Raw genomic sequence first — 26972 nt, 5'->3', positions numbered from 1 at the left:
TATATATATATATATATATATATATATATATATATATATATATATATATATATATATATATATATATATATGATTTTATTTTATTTTATTTGTTTATATTTATTAAGTGTAATGTGTATTAATATGGTGTCTATATTGCAAATATTTATAATTACAGCTACATAATTACATTTATGCATAAATATTTATTTTTAATAAATGTAATTTATATTAATATGGTCTATATATTGACACAAATGTTCATTTATAATTACATTAAAATACATTTATTCATAAATGTCTTGAGCACAATTTATATTAATATATTACTATTGACAATTTATTTATAATATAAATAAAATACAAATACTTAATTAGTTAGTTATTTAATAAATGTAATTTATATTCATATAAACAATATAAAATACGTTTATAATAATAATATAAAATATGGTGCATTTATTTATCTTTCTAATAAAATACATATATGCGTATTTATTATTTAAGTGTTACAATGAAAAAAAAAACCCAGAATTGCAAGGTATTAACTCAAAAGTCAGAATTGTGAGAGAATAAGTCTCAATGATCTTTTTTAAATATTTTTTTATTGCGTGTGTTTAGATGACTCAGCGCATCCGTTCACTGAAGCGACAGCTGAATGAAGCTGAGGAAGAGGCGAGTCGACGAGACGTCCAGCACCGACACACACACAGAGAACTGGTGGAGGAGAGAGAAACTAACAGCCGCCTGCAGAGACAACTGCTGGACCAACAGCTGCACAACAAGTGCGTCTCACACACGCACTCGCACTCGCACTCACACACACACGTTTGTTTTTGTAAATTGTGGGGACATTCCATAGGTGTAATGGTTTTTATAGTGTACTTACTGTATGTGCTATTGCCCTACACCAACCCTACACCTAAACCTACCCCTTACAGGAGACTTTGTGAATTACACTGATTTATAAGCATTTTGAAAAGTGGGGACATGGGGTAATGTCCTGAAAAATCACCTTCTCCTTGTAATACCTGTCATTATACAAATCTATGTCCTCATTTGTCACAAAAATGCACGCACTCTCTCTCTCTCTCTGTCTCTCTCACGCACACGCATGCACACACGCATATATGGTGTTAATATATAAACCTTATTTATATATTAAATATATATATCATATCATGCATTTTTAATAGAGGTCATACATATGTAATAATTATTCTAAACTGCATTTGGATGATGTTATAAAGTCTAAAGGTCTTTAACATAAAGCTTGTATTTCTAGGTTAATGTTGATGTTGATCTAATATAGTTTTTTTGCTCATTTGTCCTGCAGGAGGAAAGAGACGAGACAAACTCTGGAAAGCCTGAGGCTGAACCTGAGTGAGGAGGATGATGATGATGATGAGGAAGAGAAGACCGAGAGCGAGTCCAAACCCACAGAGAAGCAGATCACTCAGGTGTGACAGGACCAGACTGAACCGGCCAAAAACTGACAAAACCCAATCAATCTGGACCTGAACGTAAACCGGATGTTTCCCCTCAAATATCAAAGACTTCAAACCAAAACGGATTACACAAACCACTTGAGTCCAGGTCCAAGAGAGAGAGACCGGATCCAGAGAAGCTCCGCATGAACAGGAAGTGGAAAACGCTTCCTGTGGACTGATGCTCTTAGGATTTTAATAAGTTCTTCCATCTAAGTCACTGCCAAATCTGGTTTAGTGTGGTTTACAGTAAGCTATCGTGTGCATTAGTTCTTTATCAAGCTGTCCGTTCTGTTTCTGTTGTTATTTTCAGTTCAATCAGCTGTTTACATTATGCATATACTAATATGATGGAGACAGGAATGAATATTGCTGATGAAGTGTTAGAGATGATTTTATTCTGCTGAAGGTTTTTAGGGAATCCTCTTTATTAAGTGTTAATGATGCTGTGTCTCTGAAATCCTCCAGGGTGTTCATATGTACTTCTACCAAACGGTAATAAAATATTATAAGCTAAAAGGTTTTTTTTTTTTTTTTTGGTCTATTTGGTTTATAACTTTAAAAACTGACATTAACTGTCAATGAATAAAATGGCAAAAAAACAAAAACAAAAAAGACAGAGTAATTAAATTGCTTAATGCCTGACAGTTAAGAGAATACAAGTCAGAATGGCTAGAAATAAATTCTGAGAAAATTCGAGCATTTTAATGGCATCGAATCAGGTGGAATTGAATCATCAAATTTCAAAGTTTCATAAAAGTTAAAAAAAAATGTAACAACTTCAGATGAACTAATTTTCACTTCTATGGACGTGAAAAAAAGGACAGCTTCATGTTGACTTTTTCATTTTCATATTTACAGGCACAGTGACGGTAAATTAAACTGACAAAGTACAAATTTGGGCTGTTTTTGACCCATACAACCCTTTTTTTCCTGGCCAAAGTATATATTTAAATATATGCTAAATTCACATTAAAGCTCAATGAAATATATTTTGCAATTAAAAAAAAATGTTTCAACCTTTGTTTAGTATTATATTTTAAAATGTATGTATTTCAAAACTGATATTTCTCAAAAATATACAAAAAAAAGTATTTTATTGCAATGAGATATATGGCTTTGGTTTCTAAAACTAAAATTTTTATATATATATTTTTTTTCTCATAAATATATTTCTCAAAGCGAGTGTCATGGCAGACGCCCAAATCCACTAGAATTGAAGAATAATACTGTTTTTGTGTCACAGAATATATTTACATGAATATATTTTTAATTGAATTTTTCTATATTTTAAATATATGCTAAATGTGTTATAATCAGTGAAGCTTAATGAAATATGTTTTAAAAAAAAAAATGAAAACAGGCTATAGACTAATAGATGTGTTTTATTTTATTATTATATATATATATATATATATATATATATATAGATGGAACATTTATTTACATACATTTTGAAATTTATTTTAGTAAATATTTTTGGCCATTTTGTGTATTGTGAAATATAAATTTTGAAATATATTTTTTAAAACGCATTTGAAAATTCTGTATATTCATCATTCACAAATGGACCATTCACACTCAATATCATTTTTTCCCTCTTTATTCTTTAGTAACATGTTGCACGCATAACAAAAAATAAACGCTCTCAAAGGAAACTGAAGAGTTAATTTTTTTTTTTAACCAGTTGTGTTATTTTCTGTTTTATTCTATACTGTGATGCAGTAAAAGAGCAAACAGGGCAGCGTTTCATTGGTCAGTAGATCTTTACAGGCACGAGGAGAGAAAATCCTTCAATGTAAACTTCAAGAGAACAACATCACTGGTCATAAAGCCATTCCTGAAACCACATGAGGTACTAAACCAGTAAAACACCAAAGCGAGAGCCGCGGCTCAGTTCAAGGCCAAGCAGGAGTTCAGTAGAAACACGATGCAGCGCTCCAGAGATTGTCACATTGAACGGCGTGCGATCAGACGTCCTTCATTCGTCAAACACGATGCTCGATGATGTGATTATGGCACACGATGAGTTTGGCACCGGAGGACAAAAATCAAATCAAAACAGCACAGAAATAAACAATCCCAGTACAGAGTTCATTAAACAATCATATTTCAACCCAAACTCTTAATATTTTGCATTAAGAAAATTAAGTCTATTTTAAGGACCAAGATGTTTTGGATTGTAATTTCACAAATGTGAGGGGAAAATAAGAAAGACAAAATTAATTGTGATTTACAGTATACATCCAGAATATTTATGCTGCTTTTTTGCCGATTTAAATACATATTAAAAAAAAAAAAAACCCGCTGTAACAGTAGTGAGAAATACTGAGAATAAAAAATAAAGGGAATTGGGTTTTTTTTTGGAATTTGTAATGAAAATATTGTCAATGGAATTGTATTTATGGTGAAATATGACGCATACATGTTTTCATGATATTCACCAATTTTAAAAAAGCATAGCAGAAGGGGATTTGTATTAATTTGCTTGCACAAGAGCATGTCCAGGTCGAATTTCACCCCAAAAAGACCTAAAATAATAAAATATTTTTCATTAAGAAAATTGATAAAAAAATAATAAAATTAAACATTTTTTTGAGAAAAAAAAAAAAAAAGTAAAATATTTACATATAAGAGTTTGGTGTTAAAATATATATTTTTTTGTAAACTGTCAAGAAAATCTTAATGGTTTCGAATTTAGGGTGAAATATGAGCTGGATATTTAAAATCCATTTCACCCCAAACTCAGGACCAACATGTGTTTGCAATGCAACAATTTCAAAATTTTATAATAAAAAAACTTTTAAATTTTCATTACTGCAACTTAAAAAAATAAAATAAAATACTGCGTCACAGTAATGAGAGACACATTGAAAATCATGAGAAATAAAAAATGAATTAAAAAGTAATTAAAGAAAAACATTTATATACTTACAGTAATGAGAATTTGGTTTTGTTTTTTTACTGTCATGAATATAATGTCACAATGTGAAACATCCTAATGATTTTGAATTTAGGGTGAAATACGTTCTTGACGATCTGCATTAATCTGCCTGTATATTAGAAGTTTCCCAGTTTATTCGGTATGTATATAGATGCATTAAAAATACATCATTTGCTATGAATTTCTTTCAGATGATCAGAAGTCTGAAGCCGCTCACAAACATAGAAACAGCAACATTCATGCTTCCAGTTTCTCCAGAGCTCTGTATGGATTGATCGTGTTTGGACGTCAGCCGCGTGTGACCGCATGCAGAGACACAAACGCCCAAACATTCACAAGCTCATGTCAGTCATGCACAGGCTTCCATTCCACACACACTCTGACAGAGGCCTTCCAATCACAACACACACCACCAGACAACAGCCTCTCCTGCTCACCAGAGCTGGGTTTATTTGATGTAAAAATACAGCAAAAATTCAGAACTTTTTTACAATTAAAAACAGCTGTTTTCTATGTGAATATCTGTTAAACTGTCATTTAATTCTGTGATGCATAGCTGAATTTTCAGCATCATTACTGCAGTCTTCAGTGTCACATGATCTTCAGAAATCATTCTAAGATGCTGATTTGCTGCTCAAGAAACATTTCTGATTATTATCAATGTTGAAAACAGTTGTGCTGCCCAATATTTTTGAGGAAACTGCGATGCATTTTATTTTTCAGGATTCACAGATGAATAGAAAGTTCAAAAGAACAGCATTTATATGAAACAGAAATCTTTTTAAACATTAAAAAATAAATGTCTTTACTGACACTTTTGAGCAATTTAATGCATCCTTTTTACACACACACACACACACACACACACACACACACACACACACACACATATATATATATATATATATATATATATATATATATATATATATATATATAATTTTTAAAAATGACAGCTAATGCAATTGCAACAACATTTCAATGAATAATATATCTATGCAATAAATAAGTAAATAAGATATACACATATTCTTGAAATAAACTCAAATTTTACACAATTACTAATATTACTGCACTTCAAAATAAAGGGGGAAAAATACAAGAAAAAATTTGGCTTTTATCCAAGGAAACTTGAATAGAAAATTTCAAAAGATCAGCATTTATTTGAAATAGAAATGTCTTTGTTACTTTTTTAATGCATGTTAATCAAAAAAAAGTTTTTTTTTCTTTCTTTCTTTAATTTTTTATTTACCTCTTTTCTTCTTGAATGGTATATCACAGTTTCCACAAAAATATTGAGCAGCACAAGTAGTTTTCAACATTGCTAATAATCAGAAATGTCTTGAGCAGCAAATCAGCATATTAGAATGATTTCTGAAGATCATGTGACACTGAAGAATGGAGTAATGATGCTGAAAATTCAGCTTTGATCACAGGAATATATTACAGTTTAACAGATATTCACATAGAAAACAGCTATTTGAAATTGTAAAAATATTTCTAATTTTTACTGTTTTTAACCAAATAAATGCAGCCTAGGTGAGCAGAAGAAATTCTTTTCAGAAACACTAAAAACTCATAATTATCCCAAACTTCTGCCTGGTAGTGTATGAATGTCGTTCAGCTCTTGGCGAGCCAGATATTTCTGTTTTTATGTACATTCATTTAACTCGAGATTATGGCCACATCAGGTTTTTAGTGTGAGTTTCTGAGCTAAGATCTCTATATGAATATTTCAGATGCATTTGCTGAATTTGGACGGGTTGTTAAAGATGACGAGGCAGTAGCACAGCTCTCACAGACTCTCGGAGGGAAAGACGAGTGTCCACACACACATATCTGTAATACAGTAGGTCGGGAGGATGCGCTCTGAGATCACGCTGCTTTAACACGCACACTTCTTCTCGTTGGCCGGCGCAGCGTCCAGTTTGCTGCCGTCTGTGTTGTGTGTGTCCGCCGCCGGTTTGTCCACACACTGCTCCATCCGCTTCATCACCAGATCCAGCAGCGTCACCACGGCCTTGTCCACCTCCGCACCGGTCGCTGCACTCGTCTCAAAGTAGGGAATTCTGGGAAAGAGGAGACAAAGACAAACAATACAGACGTGTTACATATGCAGTTATATAATGACAGACATCCACATACATGGATGCATGAAATTTATTAAACAAAATCAAGCAAAAACAGAAATATGTTGTTATATGCTAAATCAATAAAAATATCATATGATACAAAAGTATGGTCATAATAGCATGATACTGTACATTGTAATGTACAAAACATAGAGAAAATATTTATACTGTTTTACGATATATATATATATATATGTGTGTGTGTGTGTGTGTGTGTGTGTGTGTATGTGTGTGTGTATGTATGTATACACAGTGGGGCAAAAAAGTATTTAGTCAGCCATCAATTGTGCAAGTTCTCCCACTTAAAAAGATGAGAGAGGCCTGTAATTTTCATCATAGGTATACCTCAACTATGAGAGACAAAATGAGAAAAAAAGAAATCCAGAAAATCACATTGTAGGATTTTTAAAGAATTTATTTGCAAATTATGGTGGAAAATAAGTATTTGGTCAATAACAAAATTTCATCTCAATACTTTGTTATATACCCTTTGTTGGCAATGACAGAGGTCAAATGTTTTCTGTAAGTCTTCACACACTGTTGCTGGTATTTTGGCCCATTCCTCCATGCAGATCTCCTCTAGAGCAGTAATGTTTTGGGGCTGTCGCTGGGCAACACGGACTTTCAACTCCCTCCAAAGATTTTCGATGGGGTTGAGATCTGGAGACTGGCTAGGCCACTCCAGGACCTTGAAATGCTTCTTACGAAGCCACTCCTTCGTTGCCCGGGCGGTGTGTTTGGGATCATTGTCATGCTGAAAGACCCAGCCACGTTTCATCTTCAATGCCCTTGCTGATGGAAGGAGGTTTTCACTCAAAATCTCACGATACATGGCCCCATTCATTCTTTCGTTTACACGGATCAGTCGTCCTGGTCCCTTTGCAGAAAAACAGCCCCAAAGCATGATGTTTCCACCCCCGTGCTTCACAGTAGGTATGGTGTTCTTTGGATGCAACTCAGCATTCTTTGAGTTTTTACCAAAAAGTTGCAGGTCATTCACTAGGTCCCCCGTGTGGTTCTGGGATTTTTGCTCACAGTTCTTGTGATCATTTTGACCCCACGGGGTGAGATCTTGCGTGGAGCCCCAGATCGAGGGAGATTATCAGTGGTCTTGTATGTCTTCCATTTTCTAATAATTGCTCCCACAGTTGATTTCTTCACACCAAGCTGCTTACCTATTGTAGATTCAGTCTTCCCAGCCTGGTGCAGGTCTACAACTTTGTTTCTGGTGTCCTTTGACAGCTCTTTGGTCTTGGCCATGGTGGAGTTTGGAGTTGGACTGTTTGAGGTTGTGGACAGGTGTCTTTTATACTGATAACGAGTTCAAACAGATGCCATTAATACAGGTAACGAGTGGAGGACAGAGGAGCCTCTTAAAGAAGAAACAGGTCTGTGAGAGCCAGAAATCTTGCTTGTTTGTAGGTGACCAAATACTTATTTTACCGAGGAATTTACTAATTAATTCTTTAAAAATCCTACAATGTGATTTTCTGGATTTTTTCTTCTCATTTTGTCTCTCATAGTTGAGGTATACCTATGATGAAAATTACAGGCCTCTCTCATCTTTTTAAGTGGGAGAACTTGCACAATTGGTGGCTGACTAAATACTTTTTTGCCCCACTGTATATACAGGTGCTGGTCATATAATTAGAATATCATCAAAAGTTGATTTATTTCACTAATTCCATTCAAAAGTGAAACTTGTATATTATATTCATTCATTACACACAGACTGATATATTTCAAATGTTTATTTCTTTTAATTTTGATGATTAGAGCTTACAGCTCATGAAAGTCAAAAATCAGTATCTCAAAATATTAGAATATTTACATTTGAGTTTGAATAAATGACCATCCCTACAGTATAAATTCTGGGTATCTCTTGTTCTTTGAAACCACAATAATGGGGAAGACTGCTGACTTGGCAATGATCCAGAAGACGAACATTGACGCCTCCACAAAGAGGGTAAGTCACAGAAGGTCATTACTGAAAGGTGTGGCTGTTTACAGAGTGCTGTATCAAAGCATATTAAATGCAAAGTTGACTGGAAGGAAGAATTTGGGTAGGAAAAGGTGCACAAGCAACAGGGATGACTGCAAGCTTGAGAATACAGTCAAGCAAAGCCGATTCAAACACTTGGGAGAGCTTCACAAGGAGAGAACTGAAGCTGGAGTCAGTGCATCAAGAGTCACCACGCTCAGGCGTCTTCAGGAAAAGGGCTACCAAGCCACTTCTGAACCAGAGACAACGTCAGAAGCATCTTAACTGGGCTGTGGAGAAAAGAACTGGACTGTTGCTCAGTGGTCCAAAGTCCTCTTTTCAGATGAAAGTAAATTTTACATTTCATTTGGAAATCAAGGTCCCAGAGTCTGAAGGAAGAGTGGAGAGGCACAGAATCCATGTTGCTTGAAGTCCAGTGTGAAGTTTCCACAGTCTGTGATGATTTGGGCTGCCATGTCATCTGCTGGTGTTGGTCCACTGTGTTTTCTGAAGTCCACAGTCAACGCAGCCATCTACCAGGAGATTTTAGAGCACTTCATGCTTCCTTCTGCTGACAAGCTTTATGGAGATGCTGATTTCATTTTCCAGCAGGACTTGGCACCTGCCCACACTGCCAAAGGTACCAAAAGCTGGTTCAATGACCATAGTGTTACTGTGCTTGATTGGCCAGCAAACTCGCCTGACCTGAACCCCATAGAGAATCTATGGGGTGTTGTGAAGAGGAAGATGAGAGACACCAGACCCAACAATGCAGATGAGCTGAAGGCCACTATCAGAGCAACCTGGGCTCTCATAACACCTGAGCAGTGCCACAGACTGATCGACTCCATGCCACGCCGAATTGCTGCAGTAATTCAGGCAAAAGGAGCCCCAACTAAGTATTGAGTGCTGTACATGCTCATACTTTTCATTTTCACTTTTCAGTTGGCCAAGATTTCTAAAAATCCTTTCTTTGTATTGGTCTCAAGTAATATTCTAATATTTTGAGATACTGATTTTTGACTTTCATGAGCTGTAAGCTCTAATCATCAAAATTAAAAGTAATAAACATTTGAAATATATCAGTCCGTGTGTAATGAATGAATATAATATACAAGTTTCACTTTTTGAATGGAATTAGTGAAATAAATCAACTTTTGATGATATTCTAATTATATGACCAGCACCTGTATATATATGTAATAAAAATATATATATATTTTTATAATATATATATATATATATATATATATATATATATATATATATATATATATATATATATATATATATATATATAAAATTCAATTCATAATAATTACATATTTAATAATTTTTAATGTATTTTAATATATTTTATTTGAATACTCTATATAATTTTTTTCTCACCTTTTACATAGCTTCAAATTAATCCAGGCATAAAAATGTTCCATGTTCCAAATTCCACTCACTATTATTTTAAATATACATAAGTATGTTTTATAATAAGAGATTTTACTTTGTTTTGTTTTTTTATTGATTTTACTGTGTTCTCATCACACACACACACACACTCACCCGTATTTGTCTGCTAGTTCCTTCGCTTGTTTCTCCTGGACTTCTCTCTGGTCGTTCAGATCAGCTTTATTACCAACAAGAACAATATCTGGATTCTCACAATACGCGTTTGCCTGGAGCTGACCTACACACACACACACACACAGGAAAATAAGAAGAAGAGGAAGTGGAAGAAGAAGAGGAAGAGGAAAAGAAACAGGAAGAAGAATAAAAAAAGAAGAGGATGAGGAACAAGAAGAAGAGGAAGAAGGAAGAAGAGGAAGAAGAAAACAAGAGGAAGTAGAAGACAAGAAGAGGAAGTGGAAAAGAAAAAAGAAGATGAGGAAAAGAGGATGAGGGAAGGAAAAGGAAGAATAGGAAGAAGAAAAAAAGAACAGGAAGCAGAAGATGACAGAAGAGGAAGAAGGTAAGGAAGAGGAATACGAGGAAAACGAGAGGAAGATGAAGCAGCGTGACTGAGAAACCCGCCCACAGTGAGTCAGTTACTCTGGTTAGCAAGGGAGTCCAAACGAATCGTTTCTACGATGCAGACGAGGACGAGGTTCAGTAATAGACCATAACTGATAATAACGCACTGAGGCTTTTCTGACGAGACGCGAGTGAGAGTAATTAAAAATGCTCCAACTACTTTAAAAGCCGACATCTGGGCACATTTCAGCTTTTATGCACGACCTGGAGAAGACACACGCTGTGTGTAAATCAGGTCACGCACAAATAAAATATGCAGGGGGTAATACCACTAATGAACAAATGTTTTACAAGAAAGTACACTGTACTATACAAGTACTAAAGTACGCTCCTTGCATGATGCACTTTTAGTATTTACTTCTGTGTATTTGTTCTAAATGCTCCTGTTGTCTTCTGTGCTCAGACATTCAAGAAGCGTGCTTTCTTTGAGCAGATAAAATTAAAGGTTCAGTTCATATATCTGTTGCTTGTATTTACTGACAAAATTGTATACATGTGAAGTAAAATGTAAAATTGAGGATGCGGTGCATCGTGATATCGAATTGAACCGAATCGATGACATGATAATCGTAATCGAACTGTGAGACCAGTGTAGCTTCACACCCCGACTGGTTAATGCTGCATCTGCGCTCACTCACTCATCCAGTTCCTGACGTTGAGGAAACTCTGCTGACTCGTCAGATCGAACATGAGCAGGAAACCCATCGCATCCCTGAAGAACGCCGTGGTCAAACTCCTGAACCTGAGCCGGAGAACAAAGCACAATCTCTGATCAGTGTCCAGTCATCACAACTCATCGACGGTCTCTCTCTCTCTCTCTCTCTCTCTCAAACATCTTAGCCGTCCATAGCCGTCTAAATAGTTAGATTAACAAATATATTTTAAAAAAGATATTAAAATAATTAAATAATAATGGCAATCAATTAATCAAATCTAAAAGTAGAGTATGCATAGCAAAAAAATAAATGCAAAATAAACAAAAAAGACAGTAAATAAATAAAGTTTCAATAAATAATAAAAAATAAATATAAAAATGTACCTAACTGAACTTTTTATAGTGAGTAAAAATATGTATAATAAAAGTATAATAAATAAATAAGATTCAAATCAATAAAAATAATCCAAAAATATTAAAACAAATAAATAAAAAGAATACATTAAAATAATTAAATAATTGGATTGAAATAAAAAATAAAAATAATACTTTTAACAGTGCACTACTCTAGTGAGTAGGAAAAACATTAATGTAAAATAAACAATATTAAAAAATAGATATATAATAAAAAATATTTAAAACTATTATTTCAAAATGCATTAATACTAAATGTATTACAGCAGTAGAATATATTTGAAGAGTTTATTTGCAAAAACGTATAACTGTTTTATTGTGTTATTTAGCTGCATTTTTTTAGTTATTTTTTAACCTAATCAAAATAACCCAACTGCAGTTTGATTGAGATTAATCGGAATGCACAATGAAAAAACATGATTTTTGAGTTATCTGTTTTTGCAAATGAACTCTTCATTTTAAGATGAGAGTCCACTGCGTGTGGTTGATCACATTCAGGGTCCATGGCATCTATAAGATTGAAAAGCCCTGGTCCAGACGACGCAGATGGAGCTGATACTGGGAAAGCAGGAGATTATGGGAACGTGATGATGACTATGAAGGGAAGAGCGCACCTTTCCTGTCCCGCCGTGTCCCAGAGCTGCAGGTGAACCTTAAACGTCTTTGCTGTCGTTCCATTGGGGCTGTTTGTCGTATAAACCTGCAGAACAACACAGACCAGCAGAGGTCAGCACCAAACCTTCACTTCACCAAATATTCATAGAGTCTCTGAAGGTGTTTTGGCTCGAGGTCAGACTGAAAACACGAAACATAAACTCTAAATAACATGATTCAGACGCCGGGAAACTGCTGTACTTCTGCTCGCTTTAGCTCAGATGGATGCTGTTATTGATCTGCCTGAGCCGCACTGCATGCTGGGATAGATGCTTTCATCTCACTGTCTTCCTGCCCACTTCATCTGTGACATTTAAAGAGTCTCCGAAGGAAAGAAAAAAAAATTAAAATGTATAAAACACCCCCCCCTCCAAAAAAAAAACACACACACTAAATAATTGTGTGATTACATGGAGAAACATATTATAATGAAAAAACAAAGTAGATTAAAATAAATTGATAAATAAATAAGTAAGTAGAAAAAGATAATGTTACAATTTATAGAAACAAAATATTTTAAATAAATAAACATCTGAAATAAATCAGGATTTTGCGTTTGCCACTAAATAATCATATGCTTAAAGGAAGCAGCATATTACAATAAAACAATAAAAAATGTATGTAAATAAATAAATAAATAAATAGAATCTCTAAAGTAGAAAAAGTTAAATGTAACAATTACATGCGTCAATGAAACAATTAAATAGAAACTAAATATTGTAAGTAAATAAACAAACAAATAAAATAAAATAATCTGAAAGATACCGCAGAAAGAAAAAGATCATAAAAAACCTGACATAAATCATGATTTTGTGTCAGGCTCAAAATAATTGTGTGCTTACAAAGGGAAACAAATTACAATAAAACAATAAAAATGAGATTAAAAATGAATAGACAAATAAGAACAGTCCTAAAGTAAGTAGAATAGGATAATGTAAAAACTAATAGACTAAACTAATAACTAAAAAATGTAAATAAATAAACAAACATCTGAAATATGTGTCCGGCACTAAATAATTGTTTGCTTAGAAGAAATAAAAATTACAATAAAACCATTTAAAAAATAGTAGTAGTACTAAAGTGAGTAGAAAATAAATAATGTCATTTCGAATGATAATAATCTGAAAGATACTGCAGACACCTGAAATAAATCAGGGTTTGGGTCTGGCACTGCATGTAAATGTATGAGATTGTGTTTATAATGCTGGAGAATTACGGAGGATTGTTCCTGACATGATGTGACCGCGTGTCCCTGATAATGCGGGCCGCTCTGCGTCTCTGATTCTCGTGTGCGTTTCTGAGCTCGGATGATTCATTCTGGGAGTGTGTTTGAGAAGTTCAGGCCTCATTCTCATTATCGATCTTTTCCAGATCAGCGCAGGCTCGTTTAGTGGGTGGAAACACGCTTTGCACATCCTCACACACACACACTGAAGAGCTGGTGGTCTTGTGTTACTATGAGTCATGAACATTCATTTAATCCAAAACACTGAAACTTTCCAAACTCTGTCAAAGTGAAATTGTTGTGTTCTAAAACGTGTCAAAATGAAAATTGTGTCATCATTTACTCACCCTCAAGTAGTTCCAAACCTGTATGAATGTCTTTATTCTGCTGAACACACAGGAAGATATTCTGAAGAATGGGAAACAGAGCAGTTCTGGGGCACCATTGACTTCCACAGTATTTTTTTTTTTCCTACTATGGAAGTCAATGGTGCCCCAAAACAAGCCTGGTTACAAACTTTCTTCAGAATATCTTCCTTGTGTTCAGCAGAACAAAGACATTCATTCAGGTTTGGAACTACTTGAGGGTGAGTAAATGATGACACAATTTTCATTTTTGTGTGAACTATCCCTATAAAACTAACACTATTACAAAAAACATTTGTGTTAACTGAAATGAAGTGGAAATAAAATTAAGGAATATAAATATATACACACACACAGTGGGTACGGAAAGTATTCAGACCCCCTTAAATTTTTCACTTTTTGTTATATTGCAGCCATTTGCTAAAATCATTTAAGTTCATTTTTTTTTCCTCATTCATGTACACACAGCACCCCATATTGACAGAAAAACACAGAATTGTTGACATTTTTGCAATTTATTAAAAAAGAAAAACTGAAATATCACATGGTCCTAAGTATTCAGACCCTTTGCTGTGACACTCATATATTTAACTCAGGTGCTGTCCATTTCTTCTGATCATCCTTGAGATGGTTCTACACCTTCATTTGAGTCCAGCTGTGTTTGATTATACTGATTGGACTTGATTAGGAAAGCCACACACCTGTCTATATAAGACCTTACAGCTCACAGTGCATGTCAGAGCAAATGAGAATCATGAGGTCAAAGGAACTGCCTGAAGAGCTCAGAGACAGAATTGTGGCAAGGCACAGATCTGGCCAAGGTTACAAAAACATTTCTGCTGCACTTAAGGTTCCTAAGAGCACAGTGCCCTCCATAATCCTTAAATGGAAGACGTTTGGGACGACCAGAACCCTTCCTAGAGCTGGCCGTCCGGCCAAACTGAGCTATCGGGGGAGAAGAGCCTTGGTGAGAGAGGTAAAGAAGAACCCAAAGATCACTGTGGCTGAGCTCCAGAGATGCAGTCGGGAGATGGGAGAAAGTTGTAGAAAGTCAACCATCACTGCAGCCCTCCACCAGTCGGGGCTTTATGGCAGAGTGAACCGACGGAAGCCTCTCCTCAGTGCAAGACACATGAAAGCCCGCATGGAGGACTCCAAGATGGTGAGAAATAAGATTCTCTGGTCTGATGAGACCAAGATAGAACTTTTTGGCAAAAACTTGTTGCATCTTTCCCAAAAAGACTCATGGCTGTATTAGATCAAAAGGGTGCTTCTACTAAATACTGAGCAAAGGGTCTGAATACTTAGGACCATGTGATATTTCAGTTTTTCTTTTTTAATAAATCTTCAAAAATGTCAACAATTCTGTGTTTTTCTGTCAATATGGGGTGCTGTGTGTACATTAATGAGGAAAAAAAAAAAGAACAAATGATTTTAGCAAATGGCTGCAATATAACAAAGAGTGAAAATTTAAGGGGTCTGAATACTTTCCGTACTCCACTGTATATGTATGTATGTATGTATGTATATATATATATATATATATATATATATATATATATATATATATATATATATATATATATATATATATATATATATATATATATATATATATATATATATATATATAAATAAATAATATTATAAAAAATTAATGAAATCCTCTGAAATTCATTTTCTCTCCGGTACATCACCAGTGTAAGCTTCATCGTGAAAACTTCTACATCACTCTCGTCAACGTAGTCCATAGTTACAATAAAAATTCATCTTGACTTTATCTCGTGGTTATTATTGGAAAAACAGTAGGGGGGCGTTTTCCCCCACTCTACCCGAAGTCAGGTTTGAGTAAATGATGACAATTTAAAAAGATTTTTTGGTGAACTATCCCTTTAAAGTTTTTTTTCCTGTTTTTAATTTTTATGAAATAATACTCTACACAAGAAACTAAAACTGCCAGCAGGTAGCGGTAAATAGCTGTTTGAACGAATTTAATGAATGAAAGACTCATAAAGATGATTCATTCAGGAATTCAGTAAACAGCTCACTTTATGAATGGAGCTTTGAATCACTGATTCACACGATTCGTTCAAAACGTGGATTCATTCAGAAACTAAACACCGCTGTGTTGCTCGGAGATGCACAACAGTTCTGCTGTGGCTTTATAGGTAATATTTCTGTGGGCAAAACTGAGCAAAAACAGACAATATTGTGTTTAAACTATAACACAATAGTCACTTCTTATTTACTGAACTGTTGTATAAAATCAGGAGCATTTTTACATACAGGAGCATTTTTGCCCAAATAGCTTTAATTTTATACCTGCATTTAAGGAGTTGTTGCCCTGCATCATATTTGTTAACAGTTAACTGTATGAATATGTAAGATACAGGTCTGGGGGCGGGGCCAGTGCGTTAACTATTATATGTGATCCTGGACCACAAAAGCATTCTTAAGACGCTGGGGTATATTTGTAGCAATAGCCAAAAATACATTGTATGGGTCAGAATTATTGATTTTTCTTTTATGCCAAAAATCATTAGGATATTAAGTAAAGATCATGTTCCATGAAGATATTTTGTAAATTTCTTACCGTAAATATATCAACTTCATTTTTGATTAGTAATATGCATTGCTAAGGACTTCATTTGGACAACTTTAAAGGCGATTTTCTCAATATTTAGATTTTTTTGCACCCTCAGATTCCAGATTTTCAAATAGTTGTATCTCAGCCAAATATTGTCCGATCCTAACAAACCATACATCAATGGAAAGCTTATTTATTCAGCTTTCAGATGTATAAAACTCAATTTCGAGACTGGTTTTGTCGTCCAAGGTCACATATAGTTATATTTATATAAATCCTCTAGATTTCCTGTAAAAGACAGTAAAGCTTCTTCAGACACATCAGCATGTCTTTAAACAGTCTGAACTCATCGCTCCCGCGGCTCCGGCTCCCGTCAGCTCAGATCTGCTCGCTGCGTCTCAGAGATTTGCTCTTTTAATGCTGCTGGAGTGTGTGAAGTCCATTGTGTGTGGCTCTTCACACTTTATGATCCACATCAATAAACTTTATCACCCTCACACACTCTCTCTCTCTCTCTCTCACACACACACACACACACACACACACACACACACACACACACACACACACACAAACACACACACACACACACACTGAATTATGAGCCAATTACATGAGGATAGAGGGCCGAACTCGCAGGAAACATCAAAGCTCGTAACTCAAGTGCCGTCCAGCCAGCAGACACTAACCACTCTCTTTTCCCTGAAATCGATGCCCACGGTGGTGATGAATTTGGGGTTGAACTTGTTGTCAGTGTAGCGGTAGAGGAAGGTGGTCTTGCCCACTCCGGAGTCCCCGAGAGCCAGGAGTTTGATCAGATAGTCGTAATCTCCATCGGTCATAGTGCTGCTGGAGCTGAACCTGCACAACAAACAGCATGAGGATATTACACCAACCACAATAAGTCAATACAACACACACACAAACACAGTGAGCATATTAAATCCACCTTAATAAATCAATACAACAAACATACAAACAAACTCCATGGAAATATGAAACCAAAGTAAATCAATTAAATCACAAAGGTTGTTTAAGTTAACTAAAAGGGAAATATTTTCCATTACTTGAAATAAAATTATTTCAAGTAGTTGCCAAGGCAAAATTTCTTATTTTAATTTATTTTAACAATGTACTAAAATAATTGCAACTAAAACTGAAATAATAATTAATATAAACTATATAGACACATAAATAAAAATTACTAAAAATTATAAAACACATAATAAAATTACAAACTTTAAATACAATTTAAAAAGTTTAAATACAAAAAATAAAAACTGATTTGTAAAAACTAATTGTATCTTAATACTAAAATAAAACTGGAAATCACACAATAAAAAAAAAAAAAAAAATAGAAGACAGAAAAACAGGTAAATAAGAGACAATCATTGAAACTGTTAAATTAACATATTTAATAACTTTTACATACACATTTGTGTGTGTGTGTGTGTGTACACTGTACACTGATATTTTATACTATTAAATAATAAATAATTATAAATAATGAAAATTGCTAAATATTATTTCATTTTCAAATATATATATATATATATGTGTATGTGTGTATGTGTGTGTACTGTAAAATGTATTGAAAATGCAAAAGAAAACAGATTTTTATGTGTATGCACATGTGTGTCTGTGTACACATATACATAACACATTATATAACTCTGCCAACTCTGATCGCTATTAAAAATCCCATATTGCTCAACCAATAACACACATCAAGGCCAAAGAAACCAGAAAGAGACAGACTGAACAATATCTCAGTGTGACGGAGCTGCGTCTCTTTCTCTCAGAAGCTCTCAGGGTCCAGTGGGCCCCGGGGCCGTTTCTACAGCGCTCAAATAATCTCATTTATACGTGTGGGCTGGAGACGCTGCAGTAAACACATCACAGCCCGTAGCAAATGCTCAGCGCTCACACATTCACTAGAGTTCATCAGAAAGAGATGAATAGAGCTTCATTCATCTGTGAGCGGCTCGTCCAGCACATGACCCAAAGCCGCTTCCTCATGATCAGCAGATCTCTCACACACATCATCATCACGTCTCACACACCTCACTGTCTACTAAAAATAAAACATGCCATTTCCTGTCTGCGTTCAATCCTCATTCACTGAATCTCAATGCATGCATTTCTACAACGCAAGATCTCAACGCAAGAACCTGTCATGTTCAGAGCACATTATAACAAGAATCTGAAGAAAGAAACAAGAAATTCTATTCTGCATCAAGAAAAAGAAGCAGATTTTAACCATTACGATTTGTTGTACAGTGATGATTTGTTGTTTTTGACATTTAACATAAGACATCACAAGTTAATAGGGCAATTTCATAAAGCAATTTCATCACAGTAAAATCACAATAAAGAGGGGATTTTGGAAATATATTTTTATCACTGCAAGAATCAGAAAATCCTGTCAACAAACAGAAAAAATATATATTTTCACCATGATTTTAGAATTTTTTTTTTGTATAAATCAGTGTGAATGATACAAGAACAAACCCCTCAGTAAAAACCTTCAGAATATAGATAGGAATAAAACTGCTAAGTTTGGTGTATGTAAGTTCGGCTTAAGTGAAGAAGAAAAAAAAAAAAAAAACTCACAGCCTTTAAATATACCTATTTTTACCATGTTTTTACAAAGTAAAATGTCATAAAAATCAGTATGAATGATATATGAACAAACCCTTCAGTGAAAACCATAAGAATATAGATACAAATAAAACTGCTAAGTTTGGCCAAAAATATCGACACCCTTGGTAAATATAATCAAAGGCTGTGAAAATTCATCTGCATTGTTAATGCTTTTGATCTTTTATTTAAAAAAAATTCACAAAAATCTAACCTTTCATTGGACAATAAGAATTTAAAATGGGAGGAAATATCATTATGAAATAAATGTTTTTCTCTAATGAAAACCTAACCTTCCTAGGGTTAGGTTAATTGGCCACAATTAACGGCACCCTTTTATTCAATACTTTTTGAAACCTCCATTTGCCAGTTTAACAGCTCTAAATGTTCTCCTATAACGCCTGATGAGGTTAGAGACACCTGACAAGAGATCAGAGACCATTCCTTCATCCAAAATCACTCCAGACCCTTTAGATTCACAGCTCCATGTTGCTGCTTCTTCTCTTCAGTTCAACACTCATTTTCTACAGGGTTCAGGTCAGAGGACTGGAATGGCCAGCAGAAGCTTGGTTTTGTGCTCAGTGACCCATTTTTGTGTTGTTTTTGAGGTTTGTGTTTGGATTATTGTACGGTTGGAAGATCCAAACATGGCCCATTATAAGATTTCTAACAAAGTCAGTCACTTATTGATTTTTTTATCTGTTGGTATTTGATAGAATCCATGATGCCATGTGTCTAAACAAGATGTCCAGGACCTCCAGCAGAAATATAGGCCCACAACATCAAAAATACAGCAGTATATTTCATTGTACACATGGGGTACTTTTTATCCCTGTGTTCACCAAACCCATCTTGAGTGTTTGCTGCTGAAAAGCTCATTTTTTAGTTTCATCTGACCATAGAAGCCAGTCCCATTTGAAGTTTCAGTCGTGTCTGATAACTGAATATGCTGGAGTTTGTTTTTGGATGAGCGAGGAGAATTTTTCTTGAAACCCTCCCAAACAACATGTGGTGATGTAGGTGCTGTTTGACAATTTTTTTTAATGTTTTCTGACCCCGAGACTCAACTATTTTCTGCAATTCTCCAGCTGTGGTCCTTGGAGAGTCTTTAGCCACTCAAACTCTCCTTCTCACCGTGCATTAGGACGATATAGACACACGTCCTCTTCCAGGCAGTTTCCTAACATTTTATGTTGATTGGAAATTCTTAATTATTGCCCTGATGGTGGAAATGGGAATTTTCACTGCTCTAGCTCTTTTCTTAAAGCCACTTCACTAATTTGTGAAGCTCAATTATCTGTTGCTGCCCATCAGAAATATATTCTTTGGTTTTTCTCATTGTGATGGATGATTAAGGGAATTTGGGCTTTGTTTTCCCTCCTATTTATATTTCTGTGAAACAGGAAGCCATGGCTGGATAATTTCATGTTCATAATCACCTTGGAGTGCTCATAATTGTGAATATGAATGGGAATATACTTCAGAGATATTTTACTCATAAGAATTTCTAGGGGTGCCAATAATTGTGTCCAACGTGTATTTGAGATAAATATTTATTTCATAATGATATTTCCCCCCATTTTAAATTCGTATTATCCAATGAAAGGTTAGATTTTTGTGAATTTAAAAAAAATAAAATATCAAAAGGATTAACAATGCAGATTAATTTTCACAGCCTTCTTTGATCATATTTACCAAGGGTGCCGATATTTCTGGCTATGACTGTAAGTGATGCTGAATTGGAGAAAAAACTCACAGCCTATAAATATATACATTTTTACCATGTTTTTACAAAGTAAAATGTCATATAAATCAGTGTGAATGATATATGAACAAACCCTTCAGTGAAAACCTTCGGAATATACAGTAGATAGGAATAAAACTGCTAAGTTTGGTGTATGTAAGCGCTGCTGAAGTGGAGAAATAAACTTTTAAAGTATTAGAACTGAAATCTAACAAATATATGTGCAAAAAAAATTTATAAATAAACACCTAAATGTGTATTTTTGCAAGACAGGTTATGGAGGCAAGACCAAAAGCTCAAAGTTTACCAGTACGCTTTCTTATTCTTTTGGGCTAAAACATGACACCAAACATGTTCTTGACAGGTTTCCCGAGACAGCATGCATGGATACTAAGTGAACATTAGTATAAATAATCACAAAAACACAAGCACTAATGTCACTCAGAAGACACTTTTATATGACGTGATGTGAGAAACACACTACATCTGAAATCAAATCTATTAGTCAGAATCAGAAGACCAACCCAAACCCAAAGGCTGTAGAAGTGTCCTGTGTGTTTATGTTAAACAGTGTTGACTGACAAATTGGAGAACATCTGTTGTTCAGGGGTTTGGAACACAAGACAGAATTTGATATTGATTTCAGTAAAAGGTCGTGTACATTTGCCTGAAGGGGTGATTGTACCGCAAAGTGTTTTTAAACCACAAAACATCAACATAACTAATGCACTAAGTGTCCAGTCACGCTGAAGACCATGGATCTTACAATATATACAAATACAAACAAAAGATCTTAACAATATCTAAACAGGATATCTACAAATACAAGCTCTTTTATTTATTCATTCACTTACAGATATAAAATGAACTGTACGATTTGAGGAATGTAATGAGCTTACAGACAAGATAAACTTTATTTTCCCAAAGGAAATTTGTCTTACACACATACAATATTATATCTGCTGTTTAAATACGAGTAATATACTACGTACATATCATACATACAACAACCCATCACTAGCCTACCCACAGTGAATACATAAGCTACAATAAAACAACTAAATTGCACACTGCCTATCGTGCAACACACCCATAATTATCACAATCATATGTAGTAACACACACCAGAAGGGAAAAATTCTGAATGATAAATAATTGTTAACCTCTAGCTAACTTACCGTTTAATGCTTTAATAGACAGAGGGACTAAAGTCTATAATATTTGTGTGCATTTTGATGAATGCAACTGAGAACTGCATTTTGTTGCTTCCAATTTTGAAATGAGTTATGAGGATGCATTCAATTACAAATGCATTTTGGTGCGTGCAATTATGAAATGCATTTTTTTTTTCATGCAATTGCAAAATGCGGTTCTTTTTTTTTTTTTGCATGCAACTGCGAAATGCATTATGTTGAAAATGCATTTTCTTGCATGCACTGTGGAATGCAGCATGAATTTGGTAGAACCTTAACATCATTAATGTGAAACTAAACATGAGACCAGTGTTGTGCTCTCTGTCTCCTTCAAGGCATTGCTTTTTAGTTTACTTTCGCATTGTTCAAAACTGGCTGAGAATGGACTTGGCATTTTTCAACTGATTTTTCAAGAGAAACATCATTCGTCCAGAAGCTGAGACATCTGACTTGAAACCATAACATGCAGCAAACAATGCAGAAAACAAATGTGGCATCTGTGGTCAATCAATTTACACACAAAAATCTCTTTTTCTGTTGTTGGTAATTGGTTTGCATCTTAATCAAATAACGCGGCACTGGCCCGAGAAGACTGAACAATCACATATTGACTTTTGAAGTTTGAACAAAAGAGTCAATCTAATATGATTTACATCTGACCTCAGGCTCTTCTGGCTCTTTCACTCCCATCACAATGAGCTTGAGCTCATTAGATTAAACACACATGATCAGTGGAACCAGACTGACGTGGATTCAAGGAGACTTCGGCTCTGTGCTGAATCCTAGTGTATTATAGAAACACACACACACACCCTCAGTATGGTCTCTGCGCGACATCTGTATCTGTGCTGGCAGTGAAGCTGTGGAAAGGTTAACTGTGCTGTGAAACGCCCTCAGAGGTCGGTGTTACACAGGGACCAAACCGGGCCAGAGACCCCCTGCACCCGGTCTGGAACAACCTCCCATGAGCCCTGCGGCTGACAAACCCTGAAAAATCACACACTAGATTTCAACATCCACTGAAGATGATGTGTGCACCTGAGCAAAAGACAAAATCATGCTGCTGGGCTGCAGTGGCTGGTTGCCATGGTGTGCTATGCGGTTTCCAAGGTGTTCTGAATGACTTTTAGCATGTTGATATCAGTGTTATTTTAGGATATATATAGCATTTATCAATAGTAGCATTTTCCATTTTCAATAAGTTAAATCTAGCTAAAGTTTTAGTAATTTTGTTCTGTGCTTTTGTCATTTTTATTAGTCCATTTCATTTTTTATTAATTTTTTTTTAGTAATTGTATTAGTAAACTGTATTACTGTTTCTGGTGAGGTGTGTTAAATGAGAAATGCGTGCCTTCACCGAGTGGATCAGGACAACATGGATCATATTTTCAGCGATTCTCACACAAACCTACTGTATTTCATAATTGTATTACTTCAACTTAAACTAAACAAAAACTGAAAAAACAAACTGAAATAGTTAGTTTTAGTAATTTTGTTTTGTTTTTACGGTTATATTTTTTAAATGTTTATTTCGTTTTGATTTTTTTTTCAGTTTTAGCTTTAGTAATTTTAGTGTTCACTTTAAACTAAAAATGTAGAAATGTTGCCTTAGCAACTAACTGAATATACTATTATAGCATTTATTAATATTAGTATTTTCCATTTTCATTTTATTTTTTGTTAAAGTTTTAGTAGGTTTGTTCTGCATTTTTGTACCTTTTATTATTATTATTATTATTTTTTAAATTATTATTACTTTTTAAATGTGTCAATTAAGTGTTTATTATTTTTTAGTTTTACTTTTAGTCATTTTAAATGCGTCAACCTAAACTAAACAAAAATTAGAAGTGTTGCCTTGGGAAAATAGTAGAAGCTTTAGTAATTTTGTTCTGTGCTTTTGTCATTTTTATTAGTTTTTTTTTTTTTTTTGGTAAATGTCTATTTAGTTTTAATTAAGTTTTATTTTAATTTCAGTTTTAGTCATTTTAGTTCAAGTTAAACTAAACAAATTAGATATGCTGCCTTGGCAACTAACTGAATATACTATTATAGTATTTATTAATATTAATTTTCAAATTACTTTTAGTAAATTGTTTCTCCACTTTGTTCTTGTCATTTTTAATATAATATATGTATGTTTATATGTCTATACAGTTAAGTTAAATTGTTAATAATTTTAGTACTTAAACTTAAATGGAAAATTTTGTCTTGACAACTAACTGAAATGAAATGAAGTTCATGTTTTTATATTTTATTTCAATTAACAATAACAACACTGGATAATATATGGTTGCTCAGGCGTTCCTAGGTTTATCAAATACTCTTGAGCTGTTTTTAAAAAGTATTTATCTATGAAAGTGAAACTGGTGCTGCATCTCACCGTTTCTGGCTCTGAACACAAAACAGAGGTATGAGAAAGTAGTTTAGCATTCAAAGCAGATCAATGGTTTATGTCAGAGAAGCTGGTTAATAGGAAAATGAGCTTCAGCTGAATGAAGGGTCAAAGCAGATGACCTTAAAAACAAACTCAATAAACAGAACAGAGACCTCTGACATCTCAACAGATACTAAACAGATTTAGCAGAACCTGCGCTTTCCACACAACAACATCAGTTCCAGTCAAACGTAACCAGATTGTTCTGGCCGTCTTTCATTAGTATTGTGCGAAATACAATGTCTCGTTCATTAACTAATTACATGTAGTTAATCAAGCTGATCTGCTGGTCAGACAGACGTGCAGGAACCTTCCAGACAATTCTGGGTAAAGCAGGTCTAATGCATGACATTTGATCAGACAAACGGTGACATTTAGACAATTAGACGCAGCAGACAGGGCGACTCATTAAACTAGATCACTAAATGTGCTTTTTACCCATGCAAAAGCCTCTTCCATCATGCTAGCATGTTCTGAACGTTGTTATACAGTTGCTAGGTGGTTGATAGCAAAGCAAATGCTGTTTTTAAACCACTAATTCAGAAAAAGAATATCAGTCTTAATTGACCGAGACGGAACAGCACATACTGCGTTCTGATTGGTTCACTGTGATGATGTCATAATAGAGGCTCTATCATTTCCCATCCTACATGATTTCCTTCGGTTTCCCTCAGAAACAAATCACATGTGTTGAATGTTAGAGTAAAAAGCAGCAGAATGTGCTCTCGCTGAGCAGAGAAGATCTTCTGACATACAAACACTTTAAATCAAACTAACAGAATAACAGACAGAAAGCAAAGGCCTGTGGGAAAACATGACCTGGATTTCCCATACCCATAATTACAGCATTTACAAGTGAATGAGATTCAGTTAGCAACAAACCCTGTTGAGGAGGAGCAGACAAGAAATAGTGACGAAACAAACCCTACTAACAGATCTTTAACCGGTGTACTGTTTATTTAGATACTATTATAGCTTTATTCACATTTTGAATTCATTTTTATTTTTATATTTTCTGTTTTCATTTTAATTTCAGTTAAATTTTTAGACATTTAGTAATTTTTTTTATTTATTTTTTTATATGTCTACAATTTTTATTAGTTTTTCAGTTTTAGTTATTTTAGTACAAGTTAAACTGAATCAAAATGAGATATGTTGTCTTGGCAGTTTTTGTTGGTTAGTTTTTGTTAGCCATTATAACCCTGATTTATGTACTATAAGTTTAACAAACTTTAAAAATGTAAAATTATTAACAAATTATTAATATAACATATTTTCCAGGTTCCTCTTTTCATTCAATGAAAGTGAATGAGCATGAGTGCCAAAAAAAAAAAACATCATGGCAGTACACCGTAAAAAATGAAGGTGTAAATAAAACAAAGATTATTGGAGTATGTTTTACAAGTAAATTCTTTTTCAGTCTTTCCACTTAAAAAATTGTTTCAAAGTAGTGCTGTCAAACGATTAATCGCGATTAATCACATCCAAAATAAAAGTTGTGTACATAATGTGTGTGTATACTGTGTATATTTATTATGTATATATAAATACAAACACATGCATGTATATATTTAAGAAAAAATTTATGTTTATTAAATATATTTATATATAATATAAAATATAAGAATATAAATGTATATACACATGTAAATATTTTCAAAATATATACCGTATGTGTGTGTATTTATATATACATAATAAATATACACAGAACACATACATATATGATGTAAACAAAAACTTTTATTTTGGATGCGATTAATCGTTTGACAGCACTATTTCAAAGTAAATCCTACACCATTTTTTCAGTGTAGTACATATAACTACGTAAAATATTGCCTAAAATCTTCTAAAGTCATACATCTTTGTGTAAACACTACAATTAAATTAAAGTTCACTGCCTACTTCTATTGTTGCAATCTTAAAAATAAAGGTTCCAACAACTATCCATTTTTGTTTCCCAAAATTTTTTTCCTGTGATCAGTTCTTAAAAGAACCATTTTTTTTCACTTTTGTGGAATAGAAAGGTTCTTCATGGAACCATTGATGCCAATAAAGAACCTTTATTTTTAAGAGTGCACAGGTTTGGAACGACATGAGAGCAAGTAAATGATGACGGAATTAATTTTTTGAATGAACTGTTTCTTTAAACCACCGACACACAAATATACTGAAACCCAGAACTGATCTGGATGACAGCAGCAGCGATCACATGCTCGAGACGTTTAGAGGAGAAACACAAAAGAAACACTGTGTGAGAGAAAGTCTTACAGAGGACGATAAAGAGAGACAGAACACAGTAAAAACTAATTCAGAGAATAACTTTTGCCTATTTTGTCTCATCTGTGAGTCTGCAAGCTTCAAACATAACCTGATTATTTTCATGTGCACTTCAACTCGTTTCATCTTTGAGACGTTCAGACATTTGCGCTGCTGCTAAAATAAGCATCTAGAGGTTATATAGAGGGTTAACCAATAGAAACTGTCTCAAACTTACACATTCTTACACTGAA

The 26972-nt window shown here is 34.1% G+C and overlaps 2 protein-coding genes across 5 annotated transcripts in view; one reads left to right on the top strand and one right to left on the bottom strand.

The window, feature by feature from the left end:
* LOC131529189 (cingulin-like protein 1) overlaps positions 1-2843 on the top strand; it is a 40383-nt gene extending 37540 nt beyond the window's left edge. For 2 of the 3 annotated variants that reach the window (XM_058758760.1, XM_058758761.1), the window contains exons 18-19: positions 601-764; positions 1316-2843. In XM_058758760.1, coding sequence (XP_058614743.1) covers positions 601-764; positions 1316-1445 — 294 coding nt within the window. In that variant the 3' untranslated portion in view covers positions 1446-2843. The remainder of the gene's footprint in view (positions 1-600; positions 765-1315) is intronic. The other variant, XM_058758762.1, reaches the window with a different exon arrangement.
* Positions 2844-5367: 2524 nt separating this feature from the next.
* The window catches only part of rab27b (RAB27B, member RAS oncogene family), a 43920-nt gene continuing 22315 nt past the window's right edge, over positions 5368-26972 (bottom strand). For both annotated transcript variants that reach the window (XM_058758549.1, XM_058758548.1), the window contains 5 exons: positions 17138-17309; positions 12232-12317; positions 11187-11290; positions 10081-10204; positions 5368-6479 (listed from right to left, as the gene is read on the bottom strand). In XM_058758549.1, coding sequence (XP_058614532.1) covers positions 6296-6479; positions 10081-10204; positions 11187-11290; positions 12232-12317; positions 17138-17290 — 651 coding nt within the window. In that variant the 5' untranslated portion in view covers positions 17291-17309 and the 3' untranslated portion in view covers positions 5368-6295. The remainder of the gene's footprint in view (positions 6480-10080; positions 10205-11186; positions 11291-12231; positions 12318-17137; positions 17310-26972) is intronic.

The sequence above is a fragment of the Onychostoma macrolepis genome, chromosome 21 (genome assembly GCF_012432095.1).
Source record: "Onychostoma macrolepis isolate SWU-2019 chromosome 21, ASM1243209v1, whole genome shotgun sequence".
Taxonomy (NCBI): Eukaryota; Metazoa; Chordata; class Actinopteri; order Cypriniformes; family Cyprinidae; genus Onychostoma; species Onychostoma macrolepis.
This window is presented reverse-complemented; position numbering and strand designations above follow the sequence as displayed.